General features: G+C 38.9%; 2 protein-coding genes across 2 annotated transcripts; one reads left to right on the forward strand and one right to left on the reverse strand.

Annotated features, from left to right (window-relative positions):
- The first annotated feature begins 350 nt into the window (after positions 1-350).
- LOC111212138 (serine/threonine-protein phosphatase PP2A-1 catalytic subunit) lies at positions 351-2532 on the forward strand. The gene is made up of 6 exons (XM_022713566.2): positions 351-773; positions 1142-1256; positions 1457-1565; positions 1638-1715; positions 1874-2065; positions 2158-2532. The coding sequence occupies exons 1-6, from the start codon at positions 521-523 to the stop codon at positions 2329-2331; spliced, it is 921 nt and encodes a 306-aa protein (XP_022569287.1). The 5' UTR covers positions 351-520; the 3' UTR covers positions 2332-2532.
- Positions 2533-10070: 7538 nt separating this feature from the next.
- On the reverse strand, positions 10071-14931 carry LOC111212139. The gene is made up of 9 exons (XM_048767696.1): positions 14020-14931; positions 12553-13368; positions 12341-12457; positions 12239-12277; positions 12080-12154; positions 11695-11978; positions 11520-11604; positions 11020-11451; positions 10071-10133 (listed from the first exon to the last, which is right to left on the reverse strand). The coding sequence occupies exons 1-9, from the start codon at positions 14929-14931 to the stop codon at positions 10071-10073; spliced, it is 2823 nt and encodes a 940-aa protein (XP_048623653.1).
- Positions 14932-16238: the final 1307 nt, after the last annotated feature.

The following is a 16238-nucleotide window of genomic DNA, read 5'->3' on the forward strand; positions in this document are numbered from 1 at the left end:
TCATGTAGTACCCTGACGCCAAACAAAACCAAGAATCGCATTGCTCATCAAGTAATCCAAATTTCATAATCAGAATTGGTTAACAGGTCAAGGATTAGTAATCATACTGGTATTGTGGATTTAGGTTCAATCGATAACCAGGCCAAACCTGTCAATCAACTGGTAACGGCTAAGCCAAGCGCCACTCAATCTAAGAGCAGATTGTACTTGTTACAAAACCCAACAAATGAACTTCTCATCAGAAGATTCAAAACCAAAGAGAAAGGATTCGCCACGTGTCAATTCCTTTTGACCCGGTTCCATCCCACGTCACATACTTTTTTAACAAATACAAAAAAGAAAAAAACAGTTTGTCTGAAAATAATACTAAAGCCAAATAAATATCTTCATTTGCGCAGAGAGAGAGACGGCGCGTGATGATCAACCCGTAAAACCATCGGCGACTTTTATCCTCTTCCTCTGCCGTCGCCGCCGTGTTCGATTCGCAAGCATCGGAAGCCAATCGTTAGATTGGGAGGAGATGCCGTCAAACGGGGATCTGGACCGTCAGATCGAGCAGCTGATGGAGTGCAAGCCGTTGGCTGAAGCGGACGTGAAGATCCTCTGCGATCAAGCCAAGGCCATTCTCGTTGAGGAATGGAATGTTCAACCGGTTAAGTGTCCGGTCACCGTATGCGGGGATATCCACGGCCAGTTCTATGACCTAATCGAGCTCTTCCGTATTGGTGGTAACCCGCCTGATACTAATTACCTCTTCATGGGTGATTACGTAGGTATGTATGTTCTTGATCAATCAAATTCACGACAAGTAATGTTTCTTGATTGATGAGTCGTCATAGATCTGTGTTTTGTGTTATGCTTCTAATTGAGGAGACTAATATTGACACCTTTGTTATACCTAAAGTGAGCTTTTTGTGAGTGTCATTTGCTGGAATAAACAGCTTTTGATTCATGTTCCACTTTCATTAAGGCTGATGTTGTGATGATTAGCTTTTGTTATTATAATGTTATCCATTGTGGTGTTTAATTTTCGTGAAGACACTTTCCTTAAATTTCAAATCTTTTGTCTGGTTCAAGTTTGAAGTTGGATCTGATAGTGAATGTCTTTGGTTTATCATTCGTCTCGGCTATGTTTTTGCAGATCGTGGATACTACTCAGTTGAAACAGTCTCCCTATTGGTGGCACTGAAGGTGCGTTACAGAGACAGACTCACGATCCTGCGCGGGAATCATGAGAGTCGTCAAATTACACAAGTGTAAGTATTTATTTTCTAAATAAAAAACTAGTATTTTACTTCCTTCCGAGCTTAGTTTTAAAAGGCTTGAAACACGATCCAAGGCGAACAAAATGAATCGAAAATATTTTAGTTAATGTGTCAGGACAGGAACCAAGCCTTTATTTCAATCTCCGGCTTCAATTCATGTCTGTTTTTTTTTTTTACTTTTGTGTACTCAGATATGGTTTTTATGACGAGTGCTTGAGGAAATATGGAAATGCAAACGTGTGGAAACATTTCACGGACCTCTTTGATTACCTACCTCTTACAGCACTTATAGAGAGTCAGGTTTGAGCTTTTCTTATAAGTTACAATGTGTCCTTTCCGCATTTCATCTTTAACAACTGTAATCAATTACAGGTTTTTTGTTTACATGGAGGGCTTTCACCTTCTCTGGACACCCTTGACAATATCCGAAGCTTGGATCGCATACAGGAGGTAATGATTATTTTCTTTTTGGTCCGAGCATAATTAAAATGTCTCCTCTTTTCCTTAAGTCGCAGATTTTTCCTCGCTATATAAACTCTGAACAGTTTTGACCTCTGAAAGAGTAGGAGTTGTTTTTCTAATCATCTGCTATGGTTATGCTATTGTAGGTTCCACATGAAGGACCAATGTGCGATTTACTCTGGTCTGATCCAGACGATCGTTGTGGTTGGGGAATATCTCCCCGTGGTGCTGGTTACACGTTTGGACAGGACATTGCAACTCAGTTTAATCATAACAATGGACTGAGTTTGATATCAAGAGCGCATCAACTTGTAATGGAAGGCTTTAATTGGTGTCAGGTACTGTATATGTATTATGTGCATTAACACCGGTTGACATATCTCTTTGCAAATATGACTGAATCTTTGTGTGTGTGTGTGTGTATTGATAGGAGAAGAACGTAGTTACAGTGTTTAGTGCACCAAACTACTGTTACAGATGTGGAAACATGGCAGCAATACTTGAGATTGGAGAGAAGATGGAGCAGAACTTCCTTCAGTTCGATCCAGCACCGAGACAGGTCGAACCTGATACCACTCGCAAGACTCCTGATTATTTTTTGTGATTTTCTTTCCATTTCTATTTTTTATTTTTATTTTTTTGAAGTTCCAAAGTTTGTTTGTTGCTGTATCATTGTAGTAGATGTGTCTCTTTGTTTCATTTTGTTTGGCGATGGATGTTCTAGTCCCATATGATCGATAAACGCCAGAATGTACTTTGCATGTTTGCAAGTGAATAGTATATGAGTGATCTCTATTATCGTTAACATATAGGATCAATCTTTATTACTAATGTCGTTGAGTCGAGTCCCAGTTCCAAAGTCTGCTGATAACGGCCCTGTTCGTTTACAGGGCGCGACCTGCGACCAAGATTACGTTCATTTTCACGACTTGCGACCTGCAACTAAAACTATATTCGTTTACATGTCGCGCGACCTGCGACCAGTCGCGCGATCAAAATTTTCTTAATTTTTAGTTGCTGTTTTTTCGGGCGACTTGAATAGGAATCCACGACATCAAAACGAACAACAACCTGCGACTTGCGACATGCGATCAATCGCAGGTCGCATGTTACGCGACAGCAAAACGGACAACAGCCTGATCGCAAGTCGCGCGACACGTAAACGAACATTTACGTCTCACGACTTTTGAGGGTACGACATATGGTCAACTTTCAAATGGTTTGGAGTTTGGTGGTAGTAAAAACGTGGAAGTGTTTTTCTTCTTTTTTGTTTTCCCATCTGAAAATATTGATTCAACGAAGAAATACACGATTGATACACAAGTTTGGTGGAAAACAAGATAACCCCAGAAAAATAAGCCCAAAGAGAGGCACCTAAAATCCACACCGGAGTAACTTACAAGAACAAGGAATACAAACACATACACTCCTACAAAAAGGAAATTACAAAACCCACAATGATAATAATACACTAAATCTTGCACCAGTCTCTGAACGAGATATATCGTTGTCGCCCGCGGTTGACCAAACGATAACTTCAACCTCTACCAACACCGAGAGCATTCCTCTCCACCTCTAAGAAACCAGCCTTTATTACCCGGCAAGATAGAACCATTCTTGGAACATACTTTCTTCCGGATACGGCGGCGTGGGTGTGTTTTCCTCTTTATTTTTTTAAAAAAAATTGGAAAACAATTGTGAATTGTAATATTTTCATATATTTTATCTTTTTTGTAGCAAACTTAAAATTATCTGCTTTCTTTATTACTATTTTATAAATGAGTATTTATGTTTACAAAATTTTTATTGATGTTGTGAAACAATTCAAAGTGGTATATCTTTAATCAATAAATTTTATTATGTAGTGAACTTTTTTTTGCTAAAGTTATTTTAGTTACAAATTAATTTGTTAACAAAATTATACTACGCTTTGAATAATTGTTACGTCTTTCATTATAATATTAAGATATTTTATAAAAGTTCAAAAAAAAAAATCATATAAAGAAAAATCTAATAATCATGTGTTTAATGTAGGTTTGTTTTTGTTCATATAAGCAAAATAATTGAAATGGGCCCAAATTTCCCTAAGGAAAAAAAAAACTATAGATGCGCATTTGTATTTTGGGGTTTAGATTCAATTTTTGGTGATTACCAAACTAATATTATTTGCCTTGTGTATTTTTTTATATAATGGAGGCGGTCAATCAATATAGATTGATCCGAAATATGATTCAAATCCAATTCTAATATAGTCTTTATAGGTACATAACAAATGTATTGAAACAATTTTTTTAAATAAAAAGACATGATCGCAACTCCGAATATAGAATTCAAAGGGTTCAAGTCCCTCTATCCCCATCCCTATCCCTTAAAAAAGGGGAAAATCACATTTTAAACCCTGAGATTGTCACATTTTCGCACTTTAAACACTCAACGTTTTTGACTAGCACTTTAAACTTTGAAAGTGACATTTTTATCATAACAAAACTCCAAGTCAACTAGGTGACATGTACTGTTCATTTTGTGATGACGTGTCGGTTTTTTCTTTTTCTTTTTCTTTTAAATAAAAAATAAAATACATAGAAAAATCGAAAAAATCGGAAACATTCAAAAAAATCTAAAATTTCAAAAAACTATAAAAATAAATTTCAAAATTAAAAATAAAAGAAATATTTTTAAAAATTAATCCAATTATAAACCAATAAGTATATATAATATAATAACTTGAATAGTGATTCTAGATTCTAGATTCTGGTTTTTGGTTTTTGATTTTTTTCTTAAAAAATTGATTTATTAATACTTAACTTGTTAAATTTTCAAAATTAATCCTATTATTGGTATTATTTATTAAAATGATATTTATTTTTGTAATTTTAAGTTTGTTTAAAAAGAAATTAACTTATAAGTGAAGTTCTTAAAAATAGTAAATAACTTTGAAATTAAATAAATAACTAATAAAACTTTAGAGAAAGTAAAATATATGTTACTTATCTAAGAAGCTTCACTCATACCAAAACCTAACATATACAAATCTAAAGGCATACCTCTCTATCTCTTAATTATATTTCAAACTAACTTACAGTATTTTAGTTAAGGTCAAAAACATTTTAAGTGGTCTATGAGATATTTTCTAGTTTCACAAAAATTTAATAAGTTAAGTATTAATAAATCAAAAATTAAAAAAAAAATCAAAAACAAAAAAAAAACAGAATCTAGTATCACCATTCAAGTTATTTTATATATATATATATTTATTTATTTATTGGTTTATAATTGGATTAATTTTTTTAAAATATTTTATTTTATTTTGAATTTTGAAATGTTATTTTTTTATTTTTTGAATTTTTCAAAAAATTGATTTTTCGAATTTTCTATGTATTTTATTTTTATTTAAAAAAAAACTGACACGTCATCACAAAATGAACAGTACATGTCATCTCGTTGACTTGGTAAACAAGTAAACCTCATTGGAGGTTTGTTATGATAAAAATGTCACTTTCAAGGTTTAAAATGCTAGTCAAAAATATTCAGTGTTTAAAGTGCGAGAATGTAACACTCTCAAGGTTTAAAATGCAATTTTCTCCTTAGAAAGTTTGTTTGACACCTTACCTTTTTTTTCACAATAGACCCATCGTTCAAACAGAAGAGGATAAACTAATGAGTTTAGATATTAATGAACTCTATAGAAGAGTTATTTATCAGAACAATACTCTAACCGATCTATTAACAACAAGTAGATCTGCATCCAGTAAGCCCTTACGTAGTTGATTAAGTATAAGTGTAAACAAAGTTAAGAAAGAAGCAAATAAACCATACATATTTTTGCTTGTGTTGAATTATTTAAAGTTTGATAGGAAACTTGTGCCTAAAAAATTATCATTTTCAATTCGTTAGCAAAATGGACCTAAAATAGATTAAAATTTTTATACTCAACGTGGACCTTACCGTGACAAAATAAATCACGAGCTGCGACAATTAGGGAGTAATCGACTGGTGAATAATTTACGCAAATAATCTTAATGAAGGTGTCGATATCTTTGATAAATCAGTGGCATATGTAATAAATAAATCATGTGCGTAGATCTCATGGTTCTTTACCATACGTATTCCTCACTCCAGTTGACACTGGCACTTGCTGAGCTTGCAGCTTTTCTGAACGTCATGTGCTACGTTGCGTCGAGTGCGAGTTGGTACCATCCGCGTTTGTGAATAATTGCGGTTGTTGGCGTTTTACAAGTGAATTATTTTTCAAATAAATTTCTAATATAATCTTTTTTTTTTGTCAACCGTTTCTAATATAATCTAGGGTTAATGGGCGACATATACCCAGAAGAGGCCCAAATTGGGTTAATGCCCTTACGTTTGGATAAGGCCGAAAGTAATGACATTTTGGCGACGTTCACACGAAAATGCCCCTCCTTTCTACCTCGTGGGTTCGCCGATAGAACGCGCGTCTGTGTCAGAAAGCAGAGAAACTGGGATTTGGTTGAGGCGTGTACAGAAGAGCGTGACTGACACAAGGAGGCGCCGGAGGCGAGGATCTACTGGGTAATAAGGAGCTCCTTACTCGTTATGATGACAATTGCTTCGGTAAGTGGAATGGTGGTTGCGTATTGGGTTGTGGGTTTGGTACAAGGGTTCATAGAATAGAATATATATATACTTAGCAGATGGTTGAGAGATTGGTGTGAGAGACAAAGTGATAACAAAAACTGTGATTGAGAGTTTAGAGGTTAGGAACTCGTTTGACAGTGTTCGTTATCTCTTAGAGGAGAGGTATGTATATTATTGTCATATATTCATCTATATAGACTTGTTATGTCTTTGTGTTCAGTAAACAACTCTTTGATGATTAATAGACGGTTGCATTCGCTGTTACAAAGTAGAGATTAACATTATGTGTTCTGTCTTTTTGTTCAGGAAACAACTTGCTTGTTCAAGTACAAGCAATGGGGCGACTGGTGAGAGTTGTTGTTGGTGAATGGCAGAGACTTGCCCATGGGACCTGGAGGTTCGACATGGATCACACACAAGTGAAATACGATATTGTGTGTTGAGAGAATGAGACTTACGGCGACTTGGTGGCTATGGTGAGGGGTAAATACCGAGTACTCCCTTCTGAACCTGTTGCATTGACCTATGACTTCCCTGAGTGGATGAAAGTCCCTGGCGACTACACCACACCACCTGTTGACATACTAGAAGACAAAGATGTGGAGCTCTTCATGGCGGTCAGGATGGACTATGTTAACTTGACTTTGTGTTTGGCCTTTGGAAACGTGGAAGTTGGCCGCTACCACACCATGAGGAGGGAGGAGTTCGGGGTGACGGAAGACGGGACAGATGTTGTTCCACCTAAGCCAATACCATGGAGAGGTTTGCATTTTAGAACATTAAAGATGTTGGTTGCTAAGTTGTATATGTCTATGCTAACATTGTTGTTACCGTTTTAAGGTTTCCGTTCTGGTGGTTATCTGCAAGTTAGCGAAGAGAAGATGATGACCATCTGCAGCAGTGAGCAGATGGTGGAAATCCGAAGGAACGCCGTGCGGGTGACAAGGGATGAGATTTTCCAGCCCCTAATGGTGATTGATGAAAACTCATCTCAGACCGATTCATCAGATGAAATGGAAACGTTCAGACCTAATGCTGAAGGGATGATCCGGCTTGAGGAAATACCTACAGAACCTCCAGGTGGAGCGAACCTGACATTGACGATAGGTATGTAGAAGTTTATTTGAGTGTTTTGTGGGAAATTATTTGGTTACTGATGTAAATATAGTTAGCAGATACCTGATGTGTTTGACTGGTAACTGTTTTCTTAGCTACTACGGACGACGTTAATGGAGGCCGTGTGGGCTCATATGGGAAAGGCAAGGGGGTAATGATGGGTCCAGACATTACAGGTGTTCAGCTCTTCGGGCTGCAGATGGGTTCTGGTTCCGGTTATGCAAACACAGAGGAGGCTAATGTGGCAATTGAGGAGGATGTAGGTTATGCTGGTGAGCAAAAAGTTAGCTTTCCCCGTAATGGTTAAGTTTATTTGTACCGAGTAATGGAATAGTTAGTCGGTAAATGATATTGTATGTTCTAACATTATATGAATTGCTGATTTCAGGCGAAGAGGAAATGGAGAGCAATAATCAGCTCTATGTGGGGAAAGTATTTGTCGACCGAGATGCTTTCAAGGTTCACATGTCCCTACATGCATTGGCTAAAAGGTACAGATACTTCGTGAGGAAGTCTGAGCCCGGAAAAGTGGTTCTGGAGTGCAGTGGAGTTAACTATCAATGGCGTGTGTACGCAACTAAAATCATGGGGTGCCCGCGGTTTGAAATCAAGACATTGGATAGTAACCATCATTGCACTGTTAGCGAGCGAGGTGAGTTTAGGAGACATGCAACGTCATCAATTGTTGGGGGAATGATGAGGAGAAAGTATGTTGGTACCGGGAGTGGCCTAAGGCCAGGAGCGTTGAGAGAGATGATGAGGACGGATCACCGTGTACCGATATCCTACTTGACTGCTTGGAAGTCCCGGGAGATTGCTATAGAGAATGGGCGTGGAAATGCTGAGGCAGCATATAGTACTTTACCTTCCTACCTCCAGCAGTTGGCCGTTGCAAATCCTGGAACTCTGGTCACATTGGAGACAAGCAAGGGACCAGGCAGTGTCCAGCGTTTCAAGTACCTCTTCCTGTCGTTTGGAGCAAGCCAAAAAGGATTTGATTTCATGAGAAAGGTAGTCATAATTGATGGAACGCACTTGAAGGGAAAGTTTGCAGGGTGTTTGCTCACAGCTAGTGCACAAGATGGGAACTATCAGATATTCCCGATTGCGTTTGGGATAGTAGATAGCGAGAATGACCAATCATGGACATGGTTCTTCAACAAGCTCCTTGCTGTCATGCCTGATTTTTCTGACTTAGTCTTTGTCTCTGACAGACACACCGCAATATACTCTGGAATCCGCAGAGTAAGCACCTACTTCAACCTATTTTTTTAAATATAAAGGGTAAACTATAGTGCATAAGTTAGCGGTTAACTTATTTGGTAGTATGTAGAATAAGAACACTCCCAAAAATGTTTAACAGTTAAATACATTCTTAGTTTGCTAACTGGTGTAGTTTCATTTAACAGGTGTATCCGATGGCTAAGCATTGTGCTTGCCTGCTACATCTCCAGAGGAACGTCCAGACCATCTTCAAGAAGAAGCATTTGGGGTACCTTCTGGGTAGAGCAGCAAGAGCTTACAAAGTGGAGGATTTCTACTTGCACTTCAACGAGCTCAAGGTGGTTGATGGCGCTTGTGCCGATTATCTGATCCGGGTTGGACTTGAGCACTGGGCTAGATCGCATTTTGATGGGGCAAGGTACAACATTATGACAAGTAACCTTGCTGAGTCTCTGAACGCAGCTCTGTCTGAGGCTAGAGAATACCCCATTGTCCCGCTCCTAGAGTATATTAGGTCAATGATGATGGGATGGTTCTCTTCGAGACGTGATGCAGCAGCAAACAATGTGGGGGCACTAACTCCGAAAGTTACTGGTATCGTGATGCGCCACTTCACTGACTCCATAAGATATGCCGTGAAACACATCATAAATAATGAGTAGGAAGTTGTTAATCGGAATGGGATGTTTCACCGTGTGGATCTTGATAACACAACTTGTTCTTGCAAGGAGTTCGACGCGCTGGCCATCCCTTGTGTGCATGCAGTGTCTGCGGCCATATATACACGGGAGTTTAGTGGAGAGTAAGGTGGCTGTGTATTACAGCAACACGTACTGGGGATTAGCGTACAGTGGGAGCATCAACCCGGTGGAAGAAGCAAACATTGATGTGTACAAGTTTGGTGTGGACGGAGAGGATGGCCACCTTCTCCCTCCAGCAACTCGCCGCCCACCTGGTAGACCGAGAAAGGCCAGAATTCCATCGCGTGGGGAATTCAAGGTAAGTATTTTTGGTGTGATTTTTTTACTTTACCTGTTAAGATGTATACTAACGACTAAATAATCTGTTAACATGTAATAACCTCCAAACATGCAGATGAGTGGTTCTTTAAAGCGCCGCCGCACCTGCAGCAGATGTGGAGGAAATGACCATAACAAGGTCACTTGTAAGATGTCTATCTGAAGATCGAGATGAAGACTAAGTATGTAGGGGTGAGTGGAGCTGTTGTGTTTCTTTTGTAATGGTCAGATCTGGGGCGACCTTTTTTTGTTATCATATACTAAAACAAAGTTCCCCTACGCTTCTCACATTGAGGCATGTATATGTGCAATGTAGAGTATGAATAAAGACTCCTCCATTTTATGTTATAAAATATATATCTTTGTTAAGTTAACCGCTAACTTCTAGAACTTGTCCGTTAACTTCAGCATTATCCGTTAACGTCAGTGTTAGCTGTTAACATGAAATGCATTAATTAATCCTGTAAACGTTATGTTATCCATTAACATGAAATGAATGATTTGTTAAAATGCTAAGTAGTGCTGGTCATGGTTGTAAACTACTTATGTTGCATAAAGAAAAAGTGGGAGGCGTGTAAGGAATCAATATATAGCGGGGGCAATTAATTATGAAGTGATTTAACATCGTTATAACATAGGTACTTATAGGTTACCGTGTAAACTTGAAGTTATCCGTTAACTTCGGAGTGTGGTGATAGATGATATTAAAGAGCTTTAATTTAAATGCGTGCAGAGAATAAAGGTTTTATGTGGTAAGAGTCCATTGTAGAACGTGGTGAAATTAGTTCTATATGAGTGTTATGTGTATAAAACGGTTAGAAAAATGCATCAACATACTTAAGGGTAATGCGTGTTAGCAAGGTAAAATATATGTTGGTCGCTAACTTCGAGAACTTGTCCGTTAACTTTAGTGTTATCCGTTAAATTCCATGTATACGTGATATTATCCGTTACCTTCAGTGTTATCTGTTAACATGGAATGCATTAATTTATCTTGTAGACGTTATGTTATCCATTAACATGAAATGAATGATTTGTTAAAATGCTACAATGGTTGTTAACAAATAACAGGCAATATAAAGGTGAATACGTCTAATATTTCGAATTAACGTCGGGCGATGAAATTCCAAACTTGGCAGATAGTAGGTCGTGTTTGAAAAGAAAGATTTTAAAACAACAACATAAGCCGGGCACATAGGCCTGAGTTCGTAGAAAGAGGGAAACGAGACGGTTAGATAGAGATGTCATCGAAGACCATCCCCAGCGTGAGCTTCGATCAAAAGTACTGTCATGACTCCGGAATCAGTTTGAGTAGTTACCTGCGGTATTCCCTTGCATCTGGACACGGTAAAGGCCTTGACACCGGCGTTGGTTCCTAAAAAGCCAAACTGTTTAAGAACGTATGGGAGGAGGGTAGCAATAGGGTTTAACTCTTTCTTCAGCGAGCTGTCACTTCGAAACGAGGTGTTGCAATCCAGGACATGGAGAGTGGACGCTTTGGTATCGATACAAACTCCAACCCAGTGTTGTTTGTCCATGTTAAATGGGAAATATATCCTCTCATGCGACTTCTCCAAGTGTTTCTCCAGTGGGACGTCAGCGAACTTAAGCTTGGAATGGTCTTTGACTGTGGACTTCACAAACCGATTGTTGTGGTTCATCAGAGCAACTGGAAGGGTCGTGTCGTAAATGGCAACATTTGGACCAACCGTGGGGCCACGAGACACGAATCCGATAAGGGCGTCAACGACCTGAATTGAACGTAAGCAGTTTAGCCTGCATGTCCAAAAATGCTAAACATTTTAGTAGTGTTGCTTACCCCCGTAGGTAATATGGTGTTACGATAGGCAATATCTAAGAACTCAGCCGATGACCGGGAGTATCCGTTAGGAAGATTGATATCCCTGTAACGTAATAGTTAATGGGTTAAAAAAGTTTGAAGTTAGAACTAAAAATTTTGTTAGTGCCTAATCAAACGGTTGGGGGTTACTTACGATTCCTTCATAACCTTCTGCTCCATTAGCGTAAAACGGTGGTCAACATCAGGGATAATGCAATGCCCTGCATTGACCTTTGGATCACACTTGTAGTCTTGAAGTCCAGCAGGGATTATCCTAGACCTTTTGCTCTTGCGCGGCTCCGGTGCCTCTTTTTCATGTGCCATGGGTGGTGAAACATAGTTAATCGGGTTGGGCGTCTCCTCCACAACGGGGGCATCTTCCTGTGAGAGCCCGAGTGAGAAAGACGGCATATCGTCTAGATAAAAAGGTATATGCATCTGAGTGTGTGTGAATTACATTAAACATCAGCAAGATGGAAAGGTCAGTGATAGAGATATACATGTATACTGAAATGATATGGTTACAGACAAAAAATTACCTCCTCCTTCTCAAACTCTTCTGAGTCAGGATTCTCAACAACAAAAAATGTAACTCCCAGTGATTGATTGTTCTCCTACGTGCAGGGGGAGGGAGTGTTAGCATTCATATACAGAAGATGGTTATCAGACCTAAACGTAACGGTCAATAGTTAATTTACCAGGTCTGGAGTTTTGTTATCATCTAAGTTGTTTATGGCCTGCACAGAACGGCAAATTATTAGCTACAAAGTTTGGGTGTAATTGCTAGCTCATCATCTTACATGTTTAGTGATGTAGTTGGCTGTTACTAGATCCTCCACTTGCACATCTCTCTGCTCAGCCTGGAGCTGTGAGTCAGCCGCAATTGAGGTATGCAACGACGATCCGTTGGCGGTGTCCTAATAGGGTTATGTCAAATAAATAGTGGAAATAAATGAGTTTTGGAATGCAAGTTAACAAAGGGCTGAGTTAACTAGAAATAATAATATCTCACCAGCTCAGCATCGAGATTATCAACTGTGTTTGCAGGGAGAGAATGGTCAGGTACTATGTTCAGATCACGCAGCACCTTGCTGATGCGAAAATCAGCAGCTTCAGATGGGGTACTAGTGTCAGGCACGACTGGAGGGTTGCCGTTGACAGGGGGGGGGGGGATGGAGTCTTTCTGTGGAAGAAACTCAGGAAATTTGCCGGAAACTTTATGCTCAACAGAAACACCGCGGGAGGTAATGGTCTGGTAAATGAGTTCAGTTACACCGTTGAGTATCGAAGCTTGCATGATCTTCATTTGACCAACCAGGGCAGTGCCAATCTTTTTATCAATGTCCTGGAGGAATCCGACAATGGTGGCCTGACGGCTAGCTAACTGTTGTGATTGAATAGTTGATGAAGCAATTTTCTCTATCTTGGCGTCCAGTGCTTGATAAATACGCTTCTCCAGTGAGCTGATTTCATCACGTAGCTCGGAGGCGGGAGATCTGGACTTGTCAAGTAGCTGCGACGCAACCAAATTAGCTATTAAAATGTGGGTTTGAGAGTCAGGACCCTCGCCATCTGTCACCTCCGCGGCGTGATCCTTGTCATTTTTTTCCTTCGGTTCTTTCTCCTTGAGTTTCTTCACTCCCCTCAAACGCAAAAGATCACTTGCGTTTAGACCACCTTTGAACATATCCTTACAAAATGAAAAACCCTCACCAATCAGTCGAACCAGGTTCTCTACAGCAAAATCCTCGGACTCATCGACCCACGAGAAATCTAGCCCAGCAGACCATTCTTCGTACGGCTCATCTATAATATACTTGACAGTGACCTGCACAAACATGAACCAGATGCGTGTTAGATATGATTAACCCGCTAACTAAAAAGTGGACGATAACGTTATATTTAACAGTCAACTATACCTTTAAGGAGGTAACATCAACAAGGTAACGTAAAAAGTTAACGGTCAACTATACATCTAAGGATGTAACATCAACGCGATAACAAACAGGTTTGCGACACCGTAATAAGTTAACAGTCAACAATACATATGCCAATCTAACATCAACAAAATGGATTGAATTATCCAATTCGCAGACACATAGAAAAACACACATACGTTTGCGTAAAAAAAAAGATGAATCCGCTAACAAAACGATTTACAGAAACAAGTGATCTTACCAGTCAAGTATAACAGAGGAGATATAAAAAGCCTTAAGTCGATTTACTAGTGTTGTTTTGTGTAAAGAAATAATGATAGGGAGCTACCTCACCCGTTCAAGTTAACAGCTAATCTCTATGTTAGTAGTTACTAACGGTTGTAGAGCAATACAACAATCTATATCGAGTTAACCCATAATTAAAGCACCTGGACATCATGTTACGTTAGTAGTTACTAACGATTTTATAACACTACCACAATCTACATCGAGTTAACACATAATTTAAACGCCAACATCTCAGGTTAGGGATTATTTGTTACCTGACACTCGATGTCTATGCTCTTAGCATGCCCGGGGATAAGACAATACTTGGTCGCCTCTGAAGGTTCTGCTAGCGGCACAGCGTTGTCACCCTCTAATGCTAAATCTTCATTCGGGTTCTCGCTCTCGCTTTCGGAATCCACAATAACAGTGCGCTCAGACTGTGTGATTTCTTCCTTCAACTGAGGGATGGCGGCAAGAAGAACTAGTTGAATAGCATCAACGTAGCTGTGAATCGCAACAGACGCCTGCGATAATGCTATTTCATCTTTTGAAATAAGAGATGTAGCAAGCGTGTGGTATGAGGCTCTGCCCCAAGGGAATGCGAGGAAGTCGTCTAGATCTCGAATCAGTTCGACATGCTCCGGGATGATGCGAGGTGTGTGTGAGGACGGGAATAGAATCGACGACGTGATTGCAAGGCAAGCAAACTTAATCCGCGCCTCTTTGCTCTTCACAACCTTTTTCTTCAGCATGTCGATGGCTGTGACAACAGTGCAGAACTTCAACGAGCCAAGGAGTTCGTTCCAGTACAGCTTCTCTTTCAGAGGGTTTTTCCTCTTCTTAGTTGGTTCTGGAATCTTCCGACAGTTTAATCCGGTGACGATAGCAAACTCCCGGAGTGACATTCTGACTGGGTTTCCCGCGAAGATGAACCAAACCTCGTATTTTTTGTTCACTTTCAGAAGCCTAACAACGACATATTGGCCAAAAGCACCTGAAAACGGAGGGTTCTCCTCGATCGCGAGAATCTTTCCAAAAGTAGAATTTCTCAGAAATTCTAACTCTTCCGGTTCAAGAGCCTCGATTAGCAACTCGGTCCTCTTTATCTTGTGATACGAGTTGACGCGCTCTCCAAGTGGTTCTTCGCCGGTGGCGAACATTCTAGGAGGAAGCAAAAAATCCTCCATCGCAACGATTTGGGGGAAGAAGTGGGTGGATTGGGTAATTTAGGGTTTAATTGAGGATGCTGAGAATGTATTATGAACAAAATTATGTATATAGGAGGCGAATGAGTGGTTGGGGATGTGGGAATAAATGCAACTGTTCGATGTTCGAAAAAAACAGAGTAGCCTCACGCTCTTTCATCTGCAGAATCTGAACAGTCAGGAAACCTTTCTTTGACCAACGGGTTGAAGGGAGTGCTCAGACATTCAGCCACACGCGACCCAGACCTATGGAATGTAGATAGGCGTATCTGACAGGGGCAAAACCGTCCAATAAAAATATATTTCTAAACAAAAGTTATATGACACAATACATTAGTAACTACGGGCATTCTCACCAATTTCTGTATAATCTATTAGTTAAATGTTTTGTACTGCTCTAACCACTATCTTTTAAAATCAATACTACAAAAACAGATGCACAACGTACACCTAAGATTGGTCTACCATATGATATTTACAAATTGGACTTATATATTAGTGATGCACCATAATATATCACCTAACAACATAACTATACAATTAATTTCAACTAAATATTTAAATATTTCTAAAATAAAATAATTAAAAGATATTTATATAAATGTTTCTAGGATTTTAAACATAAAACCCGTAGCAAAGGTTGTTTCAAAAAAACTCGTAAATTAAGTATATAATGTAAAAATTGCAGTAAATCTCTTAGCATCTTCCAGAAATGTAAAGAAAGAAAATTAACAATATTAATAAATCAACAAAAATCACCTCCTGGAAATCGTTTCTGGTCCAACTGATCTGTAAAAGAAAATACTTAATTTACGAGTTTTTTTTGAAACAAACTTTGCTAGGGGTTTTATGTTTAAAATCCTAGAAATATGCATCTTCATGTTTCCTCAATTTGAGGATGTGTGTTGCACTGTTGCTCCCACGTTTACGTTTCACGTAGTAGTGGTTTATTTCTTTAATTTTGTATTTAATCATATGAGTAGGGAAAATAATAAATTTGAAAAAAAAATTGCAGTAACTCTTTTAGCTTTGAGAAGATTAGACTCTTAATTGACATAAAAGAATCTCGTGTTGTGAGGTATCAAGAGCGTGATCGGGTTCACTCCTAACCGATAATATAATGAAAAGGATTACTCAGCTGCTTCACTTAAATGAGGTTCGGTTGTTGGATTATGTAGAAGGAGATTGGTTTTCTGAATGTCTGCCTTCTACATTCTCTGAATATTTGTGACGGTCAAAGGTTAAAGTAACTTACAGATGAGATGAGATTTACCACTTCGTTGAGGGTA

Source organism: Brassica napus, chromosome C9 (assembly GCF_020379485.1).
Source record: "Brassica napus cultivar Da-Ae chromosome C9, Da-Ae, whole genome shotgun sequence".
Taxonomy (NCBI): domain Eukaryota; kingdom Viridiplantae; phylum Streptophyta; class Magnoliopsida; order Brassicales; family Brassicaceae; genus Brassica; species Brassica napus.